The 13,988-nt window shown below is 40.5% G+C and overlaps 1 protein-coding gene across 2 annotated transcripts; it reads right to left on the bottom strand.

Moving 5' to 3' along the window:
• Positions 1-909: 909 nt before the first annotated feature.
• Positions 910-9,346, bottom strand: TCEAL3 (transcription elongation factor A like 3). Of its 2 annotated transcripts, none has more exons than XM_026489496.4 (3): positions 4,564-9,346; positions 3,613-3,682; positions 910-3,258 (listed from the first exon to the last, which is right to left on the bottom strand). In XM_026489496.4, exon 3 carries the CDS (start codon positions 3,228-3,230, stop codon positions 2,628-2,630), a length of 603 nt encoding a protein of 200 aa, XP_026345281.2. In that variant the 5' UTR covers positions 3,231-3,258; positions 3,613-3,682; positions 4,564-9,346; the 3' UTR covers positions 910-2,627. The 2 variants fall into 2 exon arrangements, with proteins under 2 accessions (XP_026345281.2, XP_057169364.1); XM_057313381.1 differs by lacking the exon at positions 4,564-9,346 and adding an exon at positions 4,213-4,355.
• Positions 9,347-13,988: the final 4,642 nt, after the last annotated feature.

The raw sequence follows: 13,988 nt of genomic DNA, 5'->3' as shown, positions 1-13,988 counted from the left end.
TTTTAAATGAAGTATTTATAATTTTAGTTTTTGCATTTTGATCTATGAGCCATTTTGAGTTCATATTTTGTATATGGCGTGAGGCAAAGGTACTTTTTTTGTATGTGGTTATCTACTATAGACTGAATGTGTAACCCCAAAATTCATATGTTAAATCCTAACATCCAATGTGACGGTATTTGGAAGTGGGATCTTTGGGAAGTGATTAGGCCATGTGATGGAAGTGTCACAAATGGGATTAGTTCCATTATAAAAGAGACCCCAGAAAGGCCCTTTGCCCCTTCTGTCATGTGAATACATCTATTTATGAACCAGGAATCAGGCCTCACCAGACACCAAATTCGTCAGTGCCTACATCTGAGACTTCCCAGATTCCAGAACTGTGAGAAATAAATGTTTGTTGTTAAGCCACACAGTCCATGGTATTTTTGTTACAGCAGCCAGAACTAAGACAACATCTAATTGTTCTGGAATCATTTGTTGAAAAGTCTATTTTTCTCCCTTGAATTACTTTGGGATCTTTTTAAAAAATGAATTATCTATATACCTATGGACCTATTTCTGGAATGTCTATTTTATTCCACTGATCAATAGGTCTATCCTTATGCCAATACCACACAGTATTGATTACTGTAGCTTTAGCTTAGTCTTGAAGTCAGGCATTGAGTCCTCCAACTTTGTTCTTCATTTTCATTACATTCTGGCTATCTTATGTCCTTTGCTTTTCCATATAACGTTTAGAATCCCAGTTTGCTGGGATTTCTATTGGGATGGCATTGAGTTTATAAATCAATTTTAGAGAGAATTACCGTTATTAACACTAATGGGTCTTCTAATCCATGAACAGTTACCTCTCTAGAAACTCAGAGCTCCTGATTCAATCATAATTTACTAAGTATATGTGTCAAGGACAGTGTAAGGGATATCAGGATGAATAAGAAAGTGTTTTTGATAAAGGAAAATACTGGTGGGTTAAATAAAATGCCTAACATTGAATTTTTAATATTTTTAAGAGCACTGTTATCCTTTTCAGTTGGAATTGGTTTGAAATGGAAAGGGATATTTTCAGCTTGAAACTCAGTTGTGTAACCCTCTCTGATTATATGTGGACAGGTCCCTTGATTTTATATAGCAAGCCAGCCAGGAGACTTTAGAAAACTCACACTAAGAAAGGTATGTAAATTTAGATATGATTTCCTTGGGGTACTGTGGCATAGTGTTCAATTCAAATCACCATCCATTTTCTGGTCCATAGATTAGCCTCAGGACACAGCCCCCAGTGGACCCCAAATATCCGAGTCCTCTGAATAGAAAAGAAACTATAAGCAAATATAAAATGTACTAAAAATGGTAATGACTATGCTAAGAACTACGGAATACAGGGCAGCCCAAGCAGCTGTGGAGCAGTACCACCTGAGTAGGCATAACTCTGAAGTTGGGAGAGAGGCTTTATCCACACTCACACAGCAGTCAAGTAGGGGCTTCGGCCCTTTGGGGACAATAGGGAATCAGAGGGGCTTTGTCACCACGACTCCATATCAATAGCTGTTAGCAGAGGATACAGGACAGAGCAGAACATGAGTGCCCAGCAGACAGGGGAGTATCCAGAGAAAGGTGGCACCCCCTTCTCAGCTGCTTGGCCTTGTTCCTAGACACAGATGGGACCTACCTTCAGCCTTTCCCCTGAGTGTTTGACAGTCCAGGGTCCTACTACTGCCAAGGTGCTGGCCCAACATAGCTCACGTACTCAGTATCTCATCTGATCCCCTCAGCAGAATGTGAGGTTGTTTTATTCCCATTTCACAGATGACAAGACTGACCCTTACAGCACCGGATCTGTTGCTCTAACCACCAGGTTGATTTCCCTAGCTGTGAGTCCCAGAGATAATGTAAATTTTACTCATCATTTTACATTCTGACAACAGGACTTTTAAGTGTCTTCATTGCCCTCATAAACTCACTGAACATTTCAGTTGTTTATCACGTACTGATTTCTAGAGTTTTTTTTATGACAAACATAATCCATCCTTTAGGAAGAAGTGGTTAGTGAGCAAAGCAAATAAAAAGAATCACACATGGTGGGAGCCATAGGACAGTAGAGGACTCAGAAGAAGGAGCAGCAGTGCCCACTGACATGGTTACAACTAGAGGAAGGTATGGGGACGGGTAATGCCCACAGAGGAGTGGCATGGAGGTACCTAACTATCAGATGATTGGACTCATGTCTGAATACAAAAGACCTTTTGTTGGCTACCATACAGGAAAAACCTTCATCTACTTTTTAGTGTACACGTTTTCAGAACTTTCTCTGTGCACAAATGCATTATGCGAACATTTATAGTTTTACAAAAATGGTCTGATACTGTATATGTGGTTCTGAAACCTGTTTTTTCTTTATTGTTATTTTACAGTGTGCCATGAACATTTCTTCCATGCACATGGGTGAAAATCCCCTCCTGAAAGACAGAGAACACTGTAGTTGGGTCAAAATGCTGCTGGTAACAAGAGTGACACCTAAAGCAAAGTATCGGCTTAAGGTTAAAGCACATAGCCTGGCAAATGCCTGCCAGGGAAAGCAGCGTCAGCAATATTCTCATCAGAGAAGTTAGAACTGAAGGCCAAAGGCATTAAAGATATGGGATATCATGTAAACCCCTTTGGCCCCTACCTCCGCCCCTCATTCCTCTGACACCCCGCTGCCCCCTTGGGGCAAACGGATCCGGTACATCTCTTTGCATCCAGTGAAAACCACCCATTTTCTGTTTTTTCCTTAGCTCTTCCTGAGCCCTTGACATATCTCCACATTCTCTCATCATCTCCTCACTGCCCAAATGCCTTTCCCGTAAGTTCTCCTGATAGTCCTTGGGGGAATCATCTGTCCCCCTGTCCGTTTTTCTTTTTGCTTTCCTCGGCACGTAATCTTCAGCCGGGCGCTTTTCGGCAGCCCGTGGCTCACCCTCCGGCTTTGCCAGGGATTCTGGCTTGCCCTCACTGTGTGGTTTTCCCTCATTTTCAGACTTGCCCTGCTTTTCTTGCTTTCCCTCATCTTCCAGTTGTCCCTCATCATCTGGCTGCCCCTTACTCTGGAGCTTTCCCTCATACCCTGGCTTCCCCTCCATTTCCAGCTTTTCTTCCTCATCTGATTTTTCTTCATCTTCAGGCTCTACTTCATCTTCTGGCCTTCCCTCGATTTCCAGCTTGCCTTCATTTTCGTTGTAGAGATTTTCCATGTTGAGATTTTCCCTTCTTTTCCTTGTCCTGGGGGGTAGGGTGGGATGGGGGGGGGTAAGAGAAGTCAAAGGAGACAAGGGAAACTGAGGACTTGGAGGTGGAATGCAGGTGCTGATAGTACCGGCATCCTTCCCCGTGGCTGGGGAAGCCCTCCAAGTGTGTCTTCTGCCTACCCTTTACCCCACAATTCACCCCACACGTGAGAGCCAACCATTTCCCTGGCAGGCCCTACCACTTTCTGTACCATCCCTCAGTGTGGCGGGGTGGGTGCAATACACATGGTGGTGAGATGGGCAGTGGGGACCTCAAATTCTGCCCACACTGTGCCCTCCACACCCTCCCCCCACCGTTTCTGTCCAGTCGTCTCCCCCTTTCACTCACCTGCAGGGATTCTGAACAGGTTGTTCCTCCTTTTCTAGCCTTGCAGAGTGCTGGGGACAGACACACAGACCTGCAGACAGACAGGAGACAGGGGCAGGGCCTGTGTGCTCAGCTGACTGAAGTTTCTTTCCTGAACCTGGGCCCTCCTCATGCAACATTTCCCTCGCCTACCTCCCCCGCATCCCAGCCGCCATTAATTTTCAGGCCTCAGGCTCTAAACCAGGATGCTTTCCAAACTGTTTGGGTCTCTGTCCCCCTCCCTTGCAGGCAAGCCGCCCACCCCCACCCCCTTTCCGAGGAGGTCAGTATTTCCTTTCAGGTGCAGAGCGTGAGGGGGGTTATTTCTAGAATATGTCTACATTTCACTGTCGCACTGCAGGGGCGCCCCCCCATTTCAGGTCCAAAAATGAATGGAGGGCATAGAGGAGGGGCGTCGAGGAGGCGGCGGGGTGCTCCCTCCCCACCTGCCCACGTCCGAGCGGCATCCCCCTCCTCACCAGCCTCCCGGACCCCATCCCACCCGGTGCTGCTCCCGGATCCTACTCCCAGCCACCTCCACCCCTGCCCGGGGCCGCCAGCAGCGCCCACCTTCACACTGACCTGCGGGGCCCGGGGCAGGCCTGCGCCTCCTCGGGCTCGCCGAAGCCCGCTCGCCCCTCGCCCGCCGCCCGGGCAGCTCAGGGAGCTGGTTCCCCGCAGGCTATGCGAGCGGACAGCGCAGGGACGGGACTGCAGGGCGGGCGAGCGGGCGGGCGCGGGGGCTGCTGCCCACGTCGGCGCCCAGCCGGTCACGTGAGCGCCGCGTCACCCGAGCTCGGTCCCCCACCCCGCCCCCTCATCCCCATCCCCAAAGGACCAAGCAACCACACACCATGGGGGGCGGGGGGTGGGCAAAGGGGGAATCAAGGAGCGAGCAGGAGCCGGGAGGATTCCCGACTGCAGGTGCTTTACCTGGCGCATCTCAGGTCCTCGGACAGCATCCCTCTGAGATGTACGTCATTGCCAGGTGTGAGCGCTGATCACAGGGACCGTACCCGCTTTGCCCGGAGCGCTCATCAACTGAGGCCCACAGGCTGCTTTCAAGACCGGCTCTGCCGGACTCCCGAGCCCAGGTAGTAGTGCCCGCCAGGAAGCGGCGCTGCCACCTTGAGTAGCTGTGTTCCTGGGCCTCCTCTTTCCTCAGTCCACATGTTCTCTCTCCCAGAGTGATTTCTGTTCATTTCCCTCTAAGCACAGATGATTCTCAAATCTCCATCTCCAGACTGTCCCCTCGCCCTGAGCCTTAGATCCGCTTTTTGCTTTCCCACCAGCAGTACAGGAGAGTGCTTGGTTCTTCACATCTTTTCCAACATGTGTTGGAATACTTTTTCATTTTCACTAACATGATAGGTGAATAGTAGTATCTCAATGACACTTTATCTTGCATTTTCTTTGACAATTTAAGTATCATTGTAAATCATTCATGTCTTCCCACATTTTTGTTGGGTTGTTGGTCCTTCTCCGCTCATTTTCTGTAGTATCCTTTATACATTAACAATATTAGGCCTTTATGTTATATATGTTGCAAGTATTTACTTCCAGTTAGTTGCTTTTCTACTTTGTATATGGTGTTATTTCTGCCATGCATTAAAAAAAGTAGTCAGGGGCGCCTGGGTGGCACAGCGGTTAAGCATCTGCCTTCGGCTCAGGGCGTGATCCCAGCGTTCTGGGATCAAGCCCCACATCAGGCTCCTCCGCTATGAGCCTGCTTCTTCCTCTCCCACTCCCCCTGCTTGTGTTCCCTCTCTCGCTGGCTGTCTCTATCTCTGCCAAATAAATAAATAAAATCTTTAAAAAAAAAGTAGTCAAATTTATCAGACTTTTCTTCTATTGCATCTAGACTTTGATTCATAATTAAGAATTCTTTTCCTACATGAGGTCGAAGAGGAATTCACCCATGTTTTCTTTTAGTACTCATATGGTTAACTGTTTTTGTCCCAAGGTCATCTGTGGTTAGGAATAGAGGTTAAGTAATACACCAGTGCCAAACAGCTGAATCTACTGCTGACTCAAGGCAGCAAATCAAAGCCCCAAGGCTCATTACAAGGGGAGGGGCTTCCTAACAAACCATCACCCATGTAATGCAGGGAACCTCAAATGTTTCAGTTTAAGGGTAATTATAAACTGGAAATAAACTAACTCTCACAAAGTCTTTTAGTTTGGCCTTGCAACATCTAATTGGACTAGTAAACTTTAAGCTTTGAACATAAATTATGGTGGGTCCAGACAGAAGAACCCTTATAAGCCCTGACCAATGCAAACAAAATCTTCTCTGGAGTAAGTGTCCATCATCCTAGGCCCCAAATTATTTCAACAAATAATTGTTCATGTACAATGTCCACACAGAAAGACAACTAGGAATACAAATAAATAAAGCTATCATAAGTAAGAAGCAGTAGAGACAACAGCCGACACAAACAGATCCATTAGTTTTGAATTATCTGAATCATCAGATACAGACTATTAAGCCACAATGCTTAGTGTATTCAGATAAATAAAATCCAATCTTGAAAATTTCAACAGGGCACTAGAAATCAGAAAAAGTGAAAAAGAGGGAATTCTAAAACTACAAAAAAAAAAAAACGCAGCTGAAATTAGAAACTCAATGGATGGCTTTAACTGCAGATTAGGTGCAGCTCAAAACAGAATTAAAGAACTAGAAATTATGTTAAGAAGAAACTATCCATAAGGCTGCAAAGGTAGTCAAAAAGATGGAAAATTCAGATGGGAGGGCATGATAAGATCTAACAAATGTTTACTTGGAGTTCCAGAAGGAAAAGAGAAATGAAAGTGTTCAGAGGCAACCTCTGAAGAAACAATTGACAGTTTTTCAGAACTGATGAAAGACACTGATCCATAGATCTAAGAAGTCCAAGATATCCCAAACAGGATAAAAAGAAACTCACAGAGAGATGCATAATAGTAACCTTGTAGAAAATCAAAGACAAAGAGAAAATCATAAAAGTAGCCAGAAAGATAGAGTACGCCTTGAAAGGAACAAAAGTTAGGCTGATTGATGGCTTCTCAATAGCAACAATGGAAGTATGAAGATAGTAGAATGATATCTTTAATAACTTCAAAGAAAGTAATTGCCAGCCAAAAAATTTGAGAACCAGCAAAAATACCCTTCAAAATTAAAGGTGAAATAAACACCTTTACAAATAAACAAAAACAGAGAGTTTGCCATGAGCAGGCATGAACTAAAGGAAATACTGAATGCTACAGGGCATTTTTCACGATAGGAAAATGATCCCAGATGGAATACTGGAGATAAGAAAGGGAAAAACAACAATTAAAAAGACAAATATGTATGTAAACTTAAATCAATACTACATAAAACTAGTAATATCTTTTTAAGTCATATCGACAAATGACATATGAATCAAGAGGGCTGAAGTAAAACTACAAAATAAATATTAGCCTTTGATAAGTCAAGATTGTATGCTCTAATTGCCAGAAAACCATTAAGGTAAAACTTCTAAGCTAATAAAGGGGCAGAAATAAGAAAATAATCCTAAAAGAGAGAAAACTAACCTACATCAGAAGGGACATAGAGAAGCAATTTGATACAATGGTTAACTTGTATCTATTAATATCAGTGAGTACATTAAATGTAAATGATTTACACGAAGCAATTAAAGATTTTCGGACTGGAAAAAACACAATGTTATACTGTTTACCAAAGACATCTGAAATATAAAAATACATGAAGACTGAAAGTAAAAGTATAGAAGAAAATGGTAACATGAGAACAGTAACCAGAAGGAAGCCACTGTAATTAAATAACAAAATAGACTTCAAAGCAAAAAGCATTACAAAACCTAACGAGTGTCACTTTATGGTATTTTAAAATTTGTATGTACTTATTAGATTGACCTCAAAATAGATAAATCAAAATTTGACAGAACTACAAGGCGAAATAAACAAATCTTCCATTTCAGCATTAACACTCCTACCTCTGTAAACTGTGGAAATATTTCAAGTGTTGAAGGGAAAAAAAACACCAAATTAAAATTTTATATCCAGCAAAAGTGAAGGAGAAATAAAGATTTTTCTCAAACAAAAATGATGACCAGAAAAAATTCCCTTAAAGAAATGTTAAAAGATTTTCTCTAGGCAAAAGAAAATTGATCAGCAACTAAAAATAGGTAACTCAAATCTTCATAAAGAGCAGTGGAAGTGGAATACATGAAAGTATAATGAAATTGTTTCTTTTTCTTATTTTTAAGTAATACAAAGGATAAATGTCTAAAGTATTAATATTAACAATATATTTAGTGATTATAGCATACGGATAAGTGAAATGAATGATGAATACTCTGTAATAAGGTACCTACACTACATGTAAGTGAAGCAGAAGAATGTTCTTTGAAAGTAAACCTAGTTAAAAATATATATTGCAAACTTGAGGAAAATCACTAAAAAATTTTTTTAAAAGAAATATAATTGATACACTAAGAAAAGACAAATGGAATCGTGTAAAATACTCAAAACTAAAGAAGGCAAAAAAAGCAGCCTTGGAAACAAATGGAAAACAGTTACACGTGGTTGATATTAACCCAAATATATATCAAGAATCATTTTATTTTTTTTAAAGATTTTATTTATTTATGTGACAGAGAGACAGCCAGCGAGAGAGGGAACACAGCAGGGGAGTGGGAGAGGAAGAAGCAGGCTCCCAGCGGAGGAGCTCAATGTGGGACCCAATCCCGGAACACCGGGATCACGCCCTGAGCCGAAGGCAGATGCTTAATGACTGCGCTACCCAGGCACCCCTCAAGAATCATTTTAAATATGAATGCTCCAAATACATCCATTAAAGACAGAAATTGTCAGAATGGACAAATAAGATCCAACTAAATGTTTTGGACAAGAGGCCCATTTTAAAAATAAAGACTCTGGGCGCCTGGGTGGCTCAGTTGGTTAAGCATCTGCCTTTGGCTCAGGTCATGATCCCAGGGTCCTGGGATCAAGTCTTGCATCAGTCTCCTTGCTCAGCGGGGAGCCTGCTTCTCCCTCTGCCTGCCAATCCCCCTGCTTGTGCTGACAGATAAATAAATAAAATCCTTAAAACAAATAAACAAAGACTTTGGAAGGTTACAAGTAAAGCAATGGAGAAAGATATACACCACCATATATACTAATCAAAAGAAATATGGACAAAAGAGGATGCTGGAGGGGTCCCTGGCTGGCTCAGTGGGTACAGCATGACTCTTAATCTTGGGGGCATGAGTTCAAGCCCCACAGTGGGCATACAGCCTATAAAAAAATGCTGGAATAGCTATCTAATTTCAGATAAAGCAGACTTGAGAGCAATTAAAGTATCAGAGATAAAAAAGAGGCACTACATAATGATCAATCAAAAGGGATCAATTATGGAAAAAAACAAACACATAATAATCCTAAATATGTATGTACCGAACAAAAGTGTCAAAATACATGAGGCAAAAACTTATAAAACAGAAAGGAGAAACAGACAAATCTATTATTAGGGTTGCAGACTTCAACACCCCCCAGTCAGTAACTCACAGATTAAGCAGGCAAAATATCTATAAGGATATAGTTGACCTAAATAGCACTATTAATCAACTTGATCTAAATGGCATTTATAGAACATTCCATCCAATTATCAGAACACATTTTTTTTCAAGTTCACATAGAACATTCACTAAGAGTCCATATTTTAGGCCATTAAATATACCTTAACAAAATTAAAAGAACAGAAATCATACAAGTATGCTCTCGATGGAATTAAAGTAGAAATCAACAACAGAAAGATGGAAAAATGCAAATATTTGGAAATTGGAAATTAACACAATTCTAAACACAAGTCAAGGAAAAATTCAAGAGAAAGGCAAAAATATTTTGAACTAAATGAAAATAAAATTAACCTATAAAAATTTTGTGCTTAGAAGGAAATTTCTAGCTTAAATGTGTATGTGAGAAAATGAAAAAGATCTAACATCTATAACCTTTTTTTTTAAAGATTTTATTTATTTATTTGACTGAGAGAGAGACAGCCAGCGAGAGAGGGAACACAAGCAGGGGGAATGGGAGAGGAAGAAGCAGACTCCCAGCAGAAGAGCCTGATGCGGGGCTCGATCCCAGGACTCCAGGATCATGCCCTGAGCCAAAGGCAGACGCTTAACGACTGAGCCACCCAGGTGCCCCTAACATCTATAACCTAAAAGTTTTCTCCTCAGGAAACTAAAGAAAGAGTAATTTTAAGCCCAGTGCAAGCAGAAGAAAAGAAATTAACAAGTAGAAATCAATACAAGTAAAACAGGAAAAAAATAGAAAAAAATCAGCAAAACCAAAAGCTGATTCTTTGAAAAGGTAAAAAAAAATTGATAAATCTCTTGCCAGGATAATCAAGAAAAAAGAAAGAAGATTCAAATAAACAAAATCAGAAATGAAAGTGAGATTATCACTAGTGATTCCACAGACATTAAGAAGAAATAATGAAGGAATTCTATTAGCCCTATGCCTATAAATCTGGTAACTTAGATACAACGAACCAATCCCCTTTAATGATACAAACTACTAAAACTCACACAAGGAGAAAACAATAACCTAAATAGCCCTGTATCTATTAAAGAAATTGAATCAATAATCCATAACCTTCCAAAGACAGAAATCACCAAAACCAAATTCTACCAAACATTTAAGCATCACCAGCGAACATTTAGAGATCATCAGGGAACTCTACCACACATCTGAGTAAGAAATACCAATTCTCCACAATGCCTTCCATAAAACAGAGGTAGAGAGAATGTTTGATTTATTCTCTACGGCAAATATTACCCTAATTCCAAAACCAGATAGAAGGCACTACAAGAAAGGAAAACTACAGACCAGTATCTCTCATGAACACAGACACAAAATCCTCAACAAAGTATCAGAAAATTGAATCCAACAATATATAAAAATTATGCACCTAACAAGTGGAATTTATTGTAGGCATGCAAAACTGATTTAACATTTGAAAAGCAATCAGTATAATCCACCATACAGACTAAATAAGATATATCATATCATCTTATCACTTGATACAGAAAAAGACGGAATGACAGAATCCAATGCCCATTTATGATAAAGGTTCTCAAAATAGAATTAGAGGGGAACACCTAAATTTGATAAAGAATATCTACAAGAAAACTGCAACAACATACTTAACAGTGAGGAGGCCGCTTCACCCTAATATCAGGAACAAGGCAAGGTATTCTTTTCTCATTGCTCCTATTAAACATCATCCTGGAAGTCCTAGCTAGTGGATTAACACACAAAAAAGGAAAGAAAACATATACAAATTGGAATGGAGGAAATAACACTGTCTCTTTGCAGATGACATGACTGTGTAGAAATGCCACAGCATTGACAGTCTCCTGGCTACAAGGTCTGTAAGGCTGTAAAGCTAATATACAAAAGTCAATTGCTTTTCTATGTACCAGCAATGAACTGGAATTTGAAATTTAAAAATACCATAAATAATAGTACTTCCCAAATGCAGAATCCACCTAAAGAATATGTGTATTACAAATATATGAAACAACCCCACTGAAAGGGATAGAGGAATAAGGTGTTGACATAGGGTGAAGTAGTGAAATCTATAAAACTAAAGGCAAAAATTTCTCTATATAAATATATAAAAATTAAAGATGAATATATATATATATATATATATATAAACATGCATATATTCACATGCGTTACTATATATCAATAGATCTCCTTGCTTTATCAACCGTGAGGGCCTAGAAGCAATGATACCCCAATAGTAATGAGTACTCTTAACACCCAGATCTTGGTTTTGATACCATTCTCTAACCAAAGGTATCAGGACCCCCTGGAGAAATGGCAAATTCTAGGACTTGGACAGGAAATATAAAAGACTACACCATCTTGTAGTGCCAGAAGGTGTTAAACACACACATACACGTGCAGGTGTGCACATATACACACAGTGATGGGAGGAGGTATGTTAAATAAATACAAGAGCCAAGTGAAAGAGCTCACAATGGCCAAAGTTGGAACAATTAAAGCAATGAAAATATGTGAAGTAGTATTAGATTATAATTGAAAGTATAAAATATTGATTACTGGATTGTAAGGTAGTTATATTTTAACTTTTTGAGGAACAATGGAGTACTAGTCAGCCATAAAAAAGAATGAAATCTTGCCATTTGCACCAAGAGTATAATGCTAAGTGAAATAGATCAGACAAATACCATATGCTTTCACTCATATTTGCAACTTAAGAGACCAAACAAAGGGAAAAAAATGAGAGAGACGCACAGCAAAAAAACAGACTCTTAATTAGAGAACAATCCAATGGTTACCAGAGGGGAGGGTGGTGTAGGGATGGGTTAAACAGGTGATAGGGACCAAGGAGTGCATTTGCCATGATGAGCACTGGGTGGGGGATGTATGGAACTGCTAACTTACTATACTGTATACCTGAACTAATGTAACACTGTATGGCAACTAACTGGAATTAAAATTAAAACTTAAAAAAAAATAGAGTCCATACTGATACCCTCAAGTATGTGGAAACTAACATCCCACTCGGCCCTTCTTAAATGTGGACTATGCATAGAGACTTTCTTCCAAAGAGTACAGCATGGAAAGGGAGAAACGAGAGTTAATTTTACCATGGAGAATCCTGACAAACACTACCTCAGCCAGGTCATGAAAGTTAACAACAGTGGTAATACTGATAGTATGTACCCTTTCTTTAAAAAAAAGTAGACACCCAATGTGGGGCTTGAACTCATGACCCCAAGATCAAGAATCACATGTTCTATGGCCTGAACAAGCCAGGCACCCTGATAACATGTACCCTTTATATGATGTGGTGAGTATAGCACTTACCTCTCCGGTCCTCTTCCCAAAAGCACTTAATGCCTGCATAACCACAAGAAAAAAGATCAAGCAAACCAAAATTGTGGGACATTATACAAAATACCTGACCAGTACTTCTCAAAAGTGTCAAGGGCATCAAAAACAGGGAAAGTGAGAAACTGTCACAGCCAAGAGGAGCTTATGGAGACAAGATGACTAAATGTATGGTGGTAACCTGGATAGGATCCTGGAACAGAAAAAGGACATTAGGGAAAAACTGAGGGAATTTAATATGTACTTTGGTAAATAGTAATGTATCAATATTGGTTCATTGTGACAAATGCACAATACTAATATAAGATGTTAAAAGAAGATACTGTGTATGGGTTATACAAAAACTCTGTACTATTTTTGCAATAATTCTGTAAGTCATTAACTCCTAATATAAAAGTTTATTCAAAGACCACTAAAAGCAAATAAAAGGCTAATGAAGAGCTGGGGGGGGAAGGGGAAACACATAGGTTGATGGATCTGTTGAAATGGTAAGGCAGGGCTTAACAGGAACTTCCTGAGAGACAATTCCTCCTAAGAAAAAAGTGTCAGCAGACAAGAGATTAACAGGTGAGAATAGCACAGCATCTGGTTACTCAGATTTTTCTGGCTCAATCTCCATTATCTAAATCCAGTGGAGATGGCTGTATGCAAAAACACACACAACCTGACAAAAATTTTGGAGTGTTTTCTAAAAACTTTATAAAACATCAAGGCCCAAACACAATTGGGTACTACCCACCTGAATTAGGGTAACTCTGTTGTAGGTAGAGAATTCTCCACCTTTCTGTTGAGACGGTGTTGCTTTAGTCCATCATAGTCTATGCCCACCAGTAGCAATGGGGGCTTCAGGAGGGTACAGAGCCCCTGAGAAGGGGCACAGTGCCCAAGAGACATGGCATTACCCAGGGGAGAGTGGCACCCACCTTTTATCTGACTTATCCCTGGACACAAGTGAGACCTCTTATACCTCCCCCAAACACCTGACAGAATTCTGGTTCTGCTACTGCAGGGCAAAGGGTAGGAGCCAGCCCAACACAGCTCACACTCATTACCTCATCTGATCTTCTCCACAAACCTGGAAGGCAAGTTTTACCCCATTCAACAGATGACAAGACTGTTACAGCAATGGATCTGTAGTATGGGCCAGGTTGAGTCTTCCAGCTCCTAGTTTTATGAAACATTTTATATCCTGACCAAAAATTTTTGGTGTCTCCGCTGCATTCATGAGCTAACTGAACAGTTATTTTGATTGCTTGGTATATATTGTTTTCATGATGAAAGTAATCTATGGTTTTTAGGAGAAAATATACAATGAACAAAAAAAGAACAGGAAAAAAAAATCACCCACAGATAACCAGGACATAGCTTTCAGAGTTTTCTCTGTACACAGATCACTAGGTAAATACCTTTGTAGTTTTACAAAAATGGACTGATGCCATATA

The sequence above is a fragment of the Ursus arctos genome, chromosome X, assembly GCF_023065955.2.
Source record: "Ursus arctos isolate Adak ecotype North America chromosome X, UrsArc2.0, whole genome shotgun sequence".
NCBI lineage: Eukaryota > Metazoa > Chordata > Mammalia > Carnivora > Ursidae > Ursus > Ursus arctos.
Note: the sequence above shows the minus strand (reverse complement) of the source record. Positions and strands in the feature narration are given on the sequence as shown.

Coding starts and splice junctions, on each gene's coding strand:
- TCEAL3 (XM_026489496.4), bottom strand. CDS start 3,230: ATGGAAAATCTCTACAACGAAAATGAAGGCAAGCTGGAAATCGAGGGA.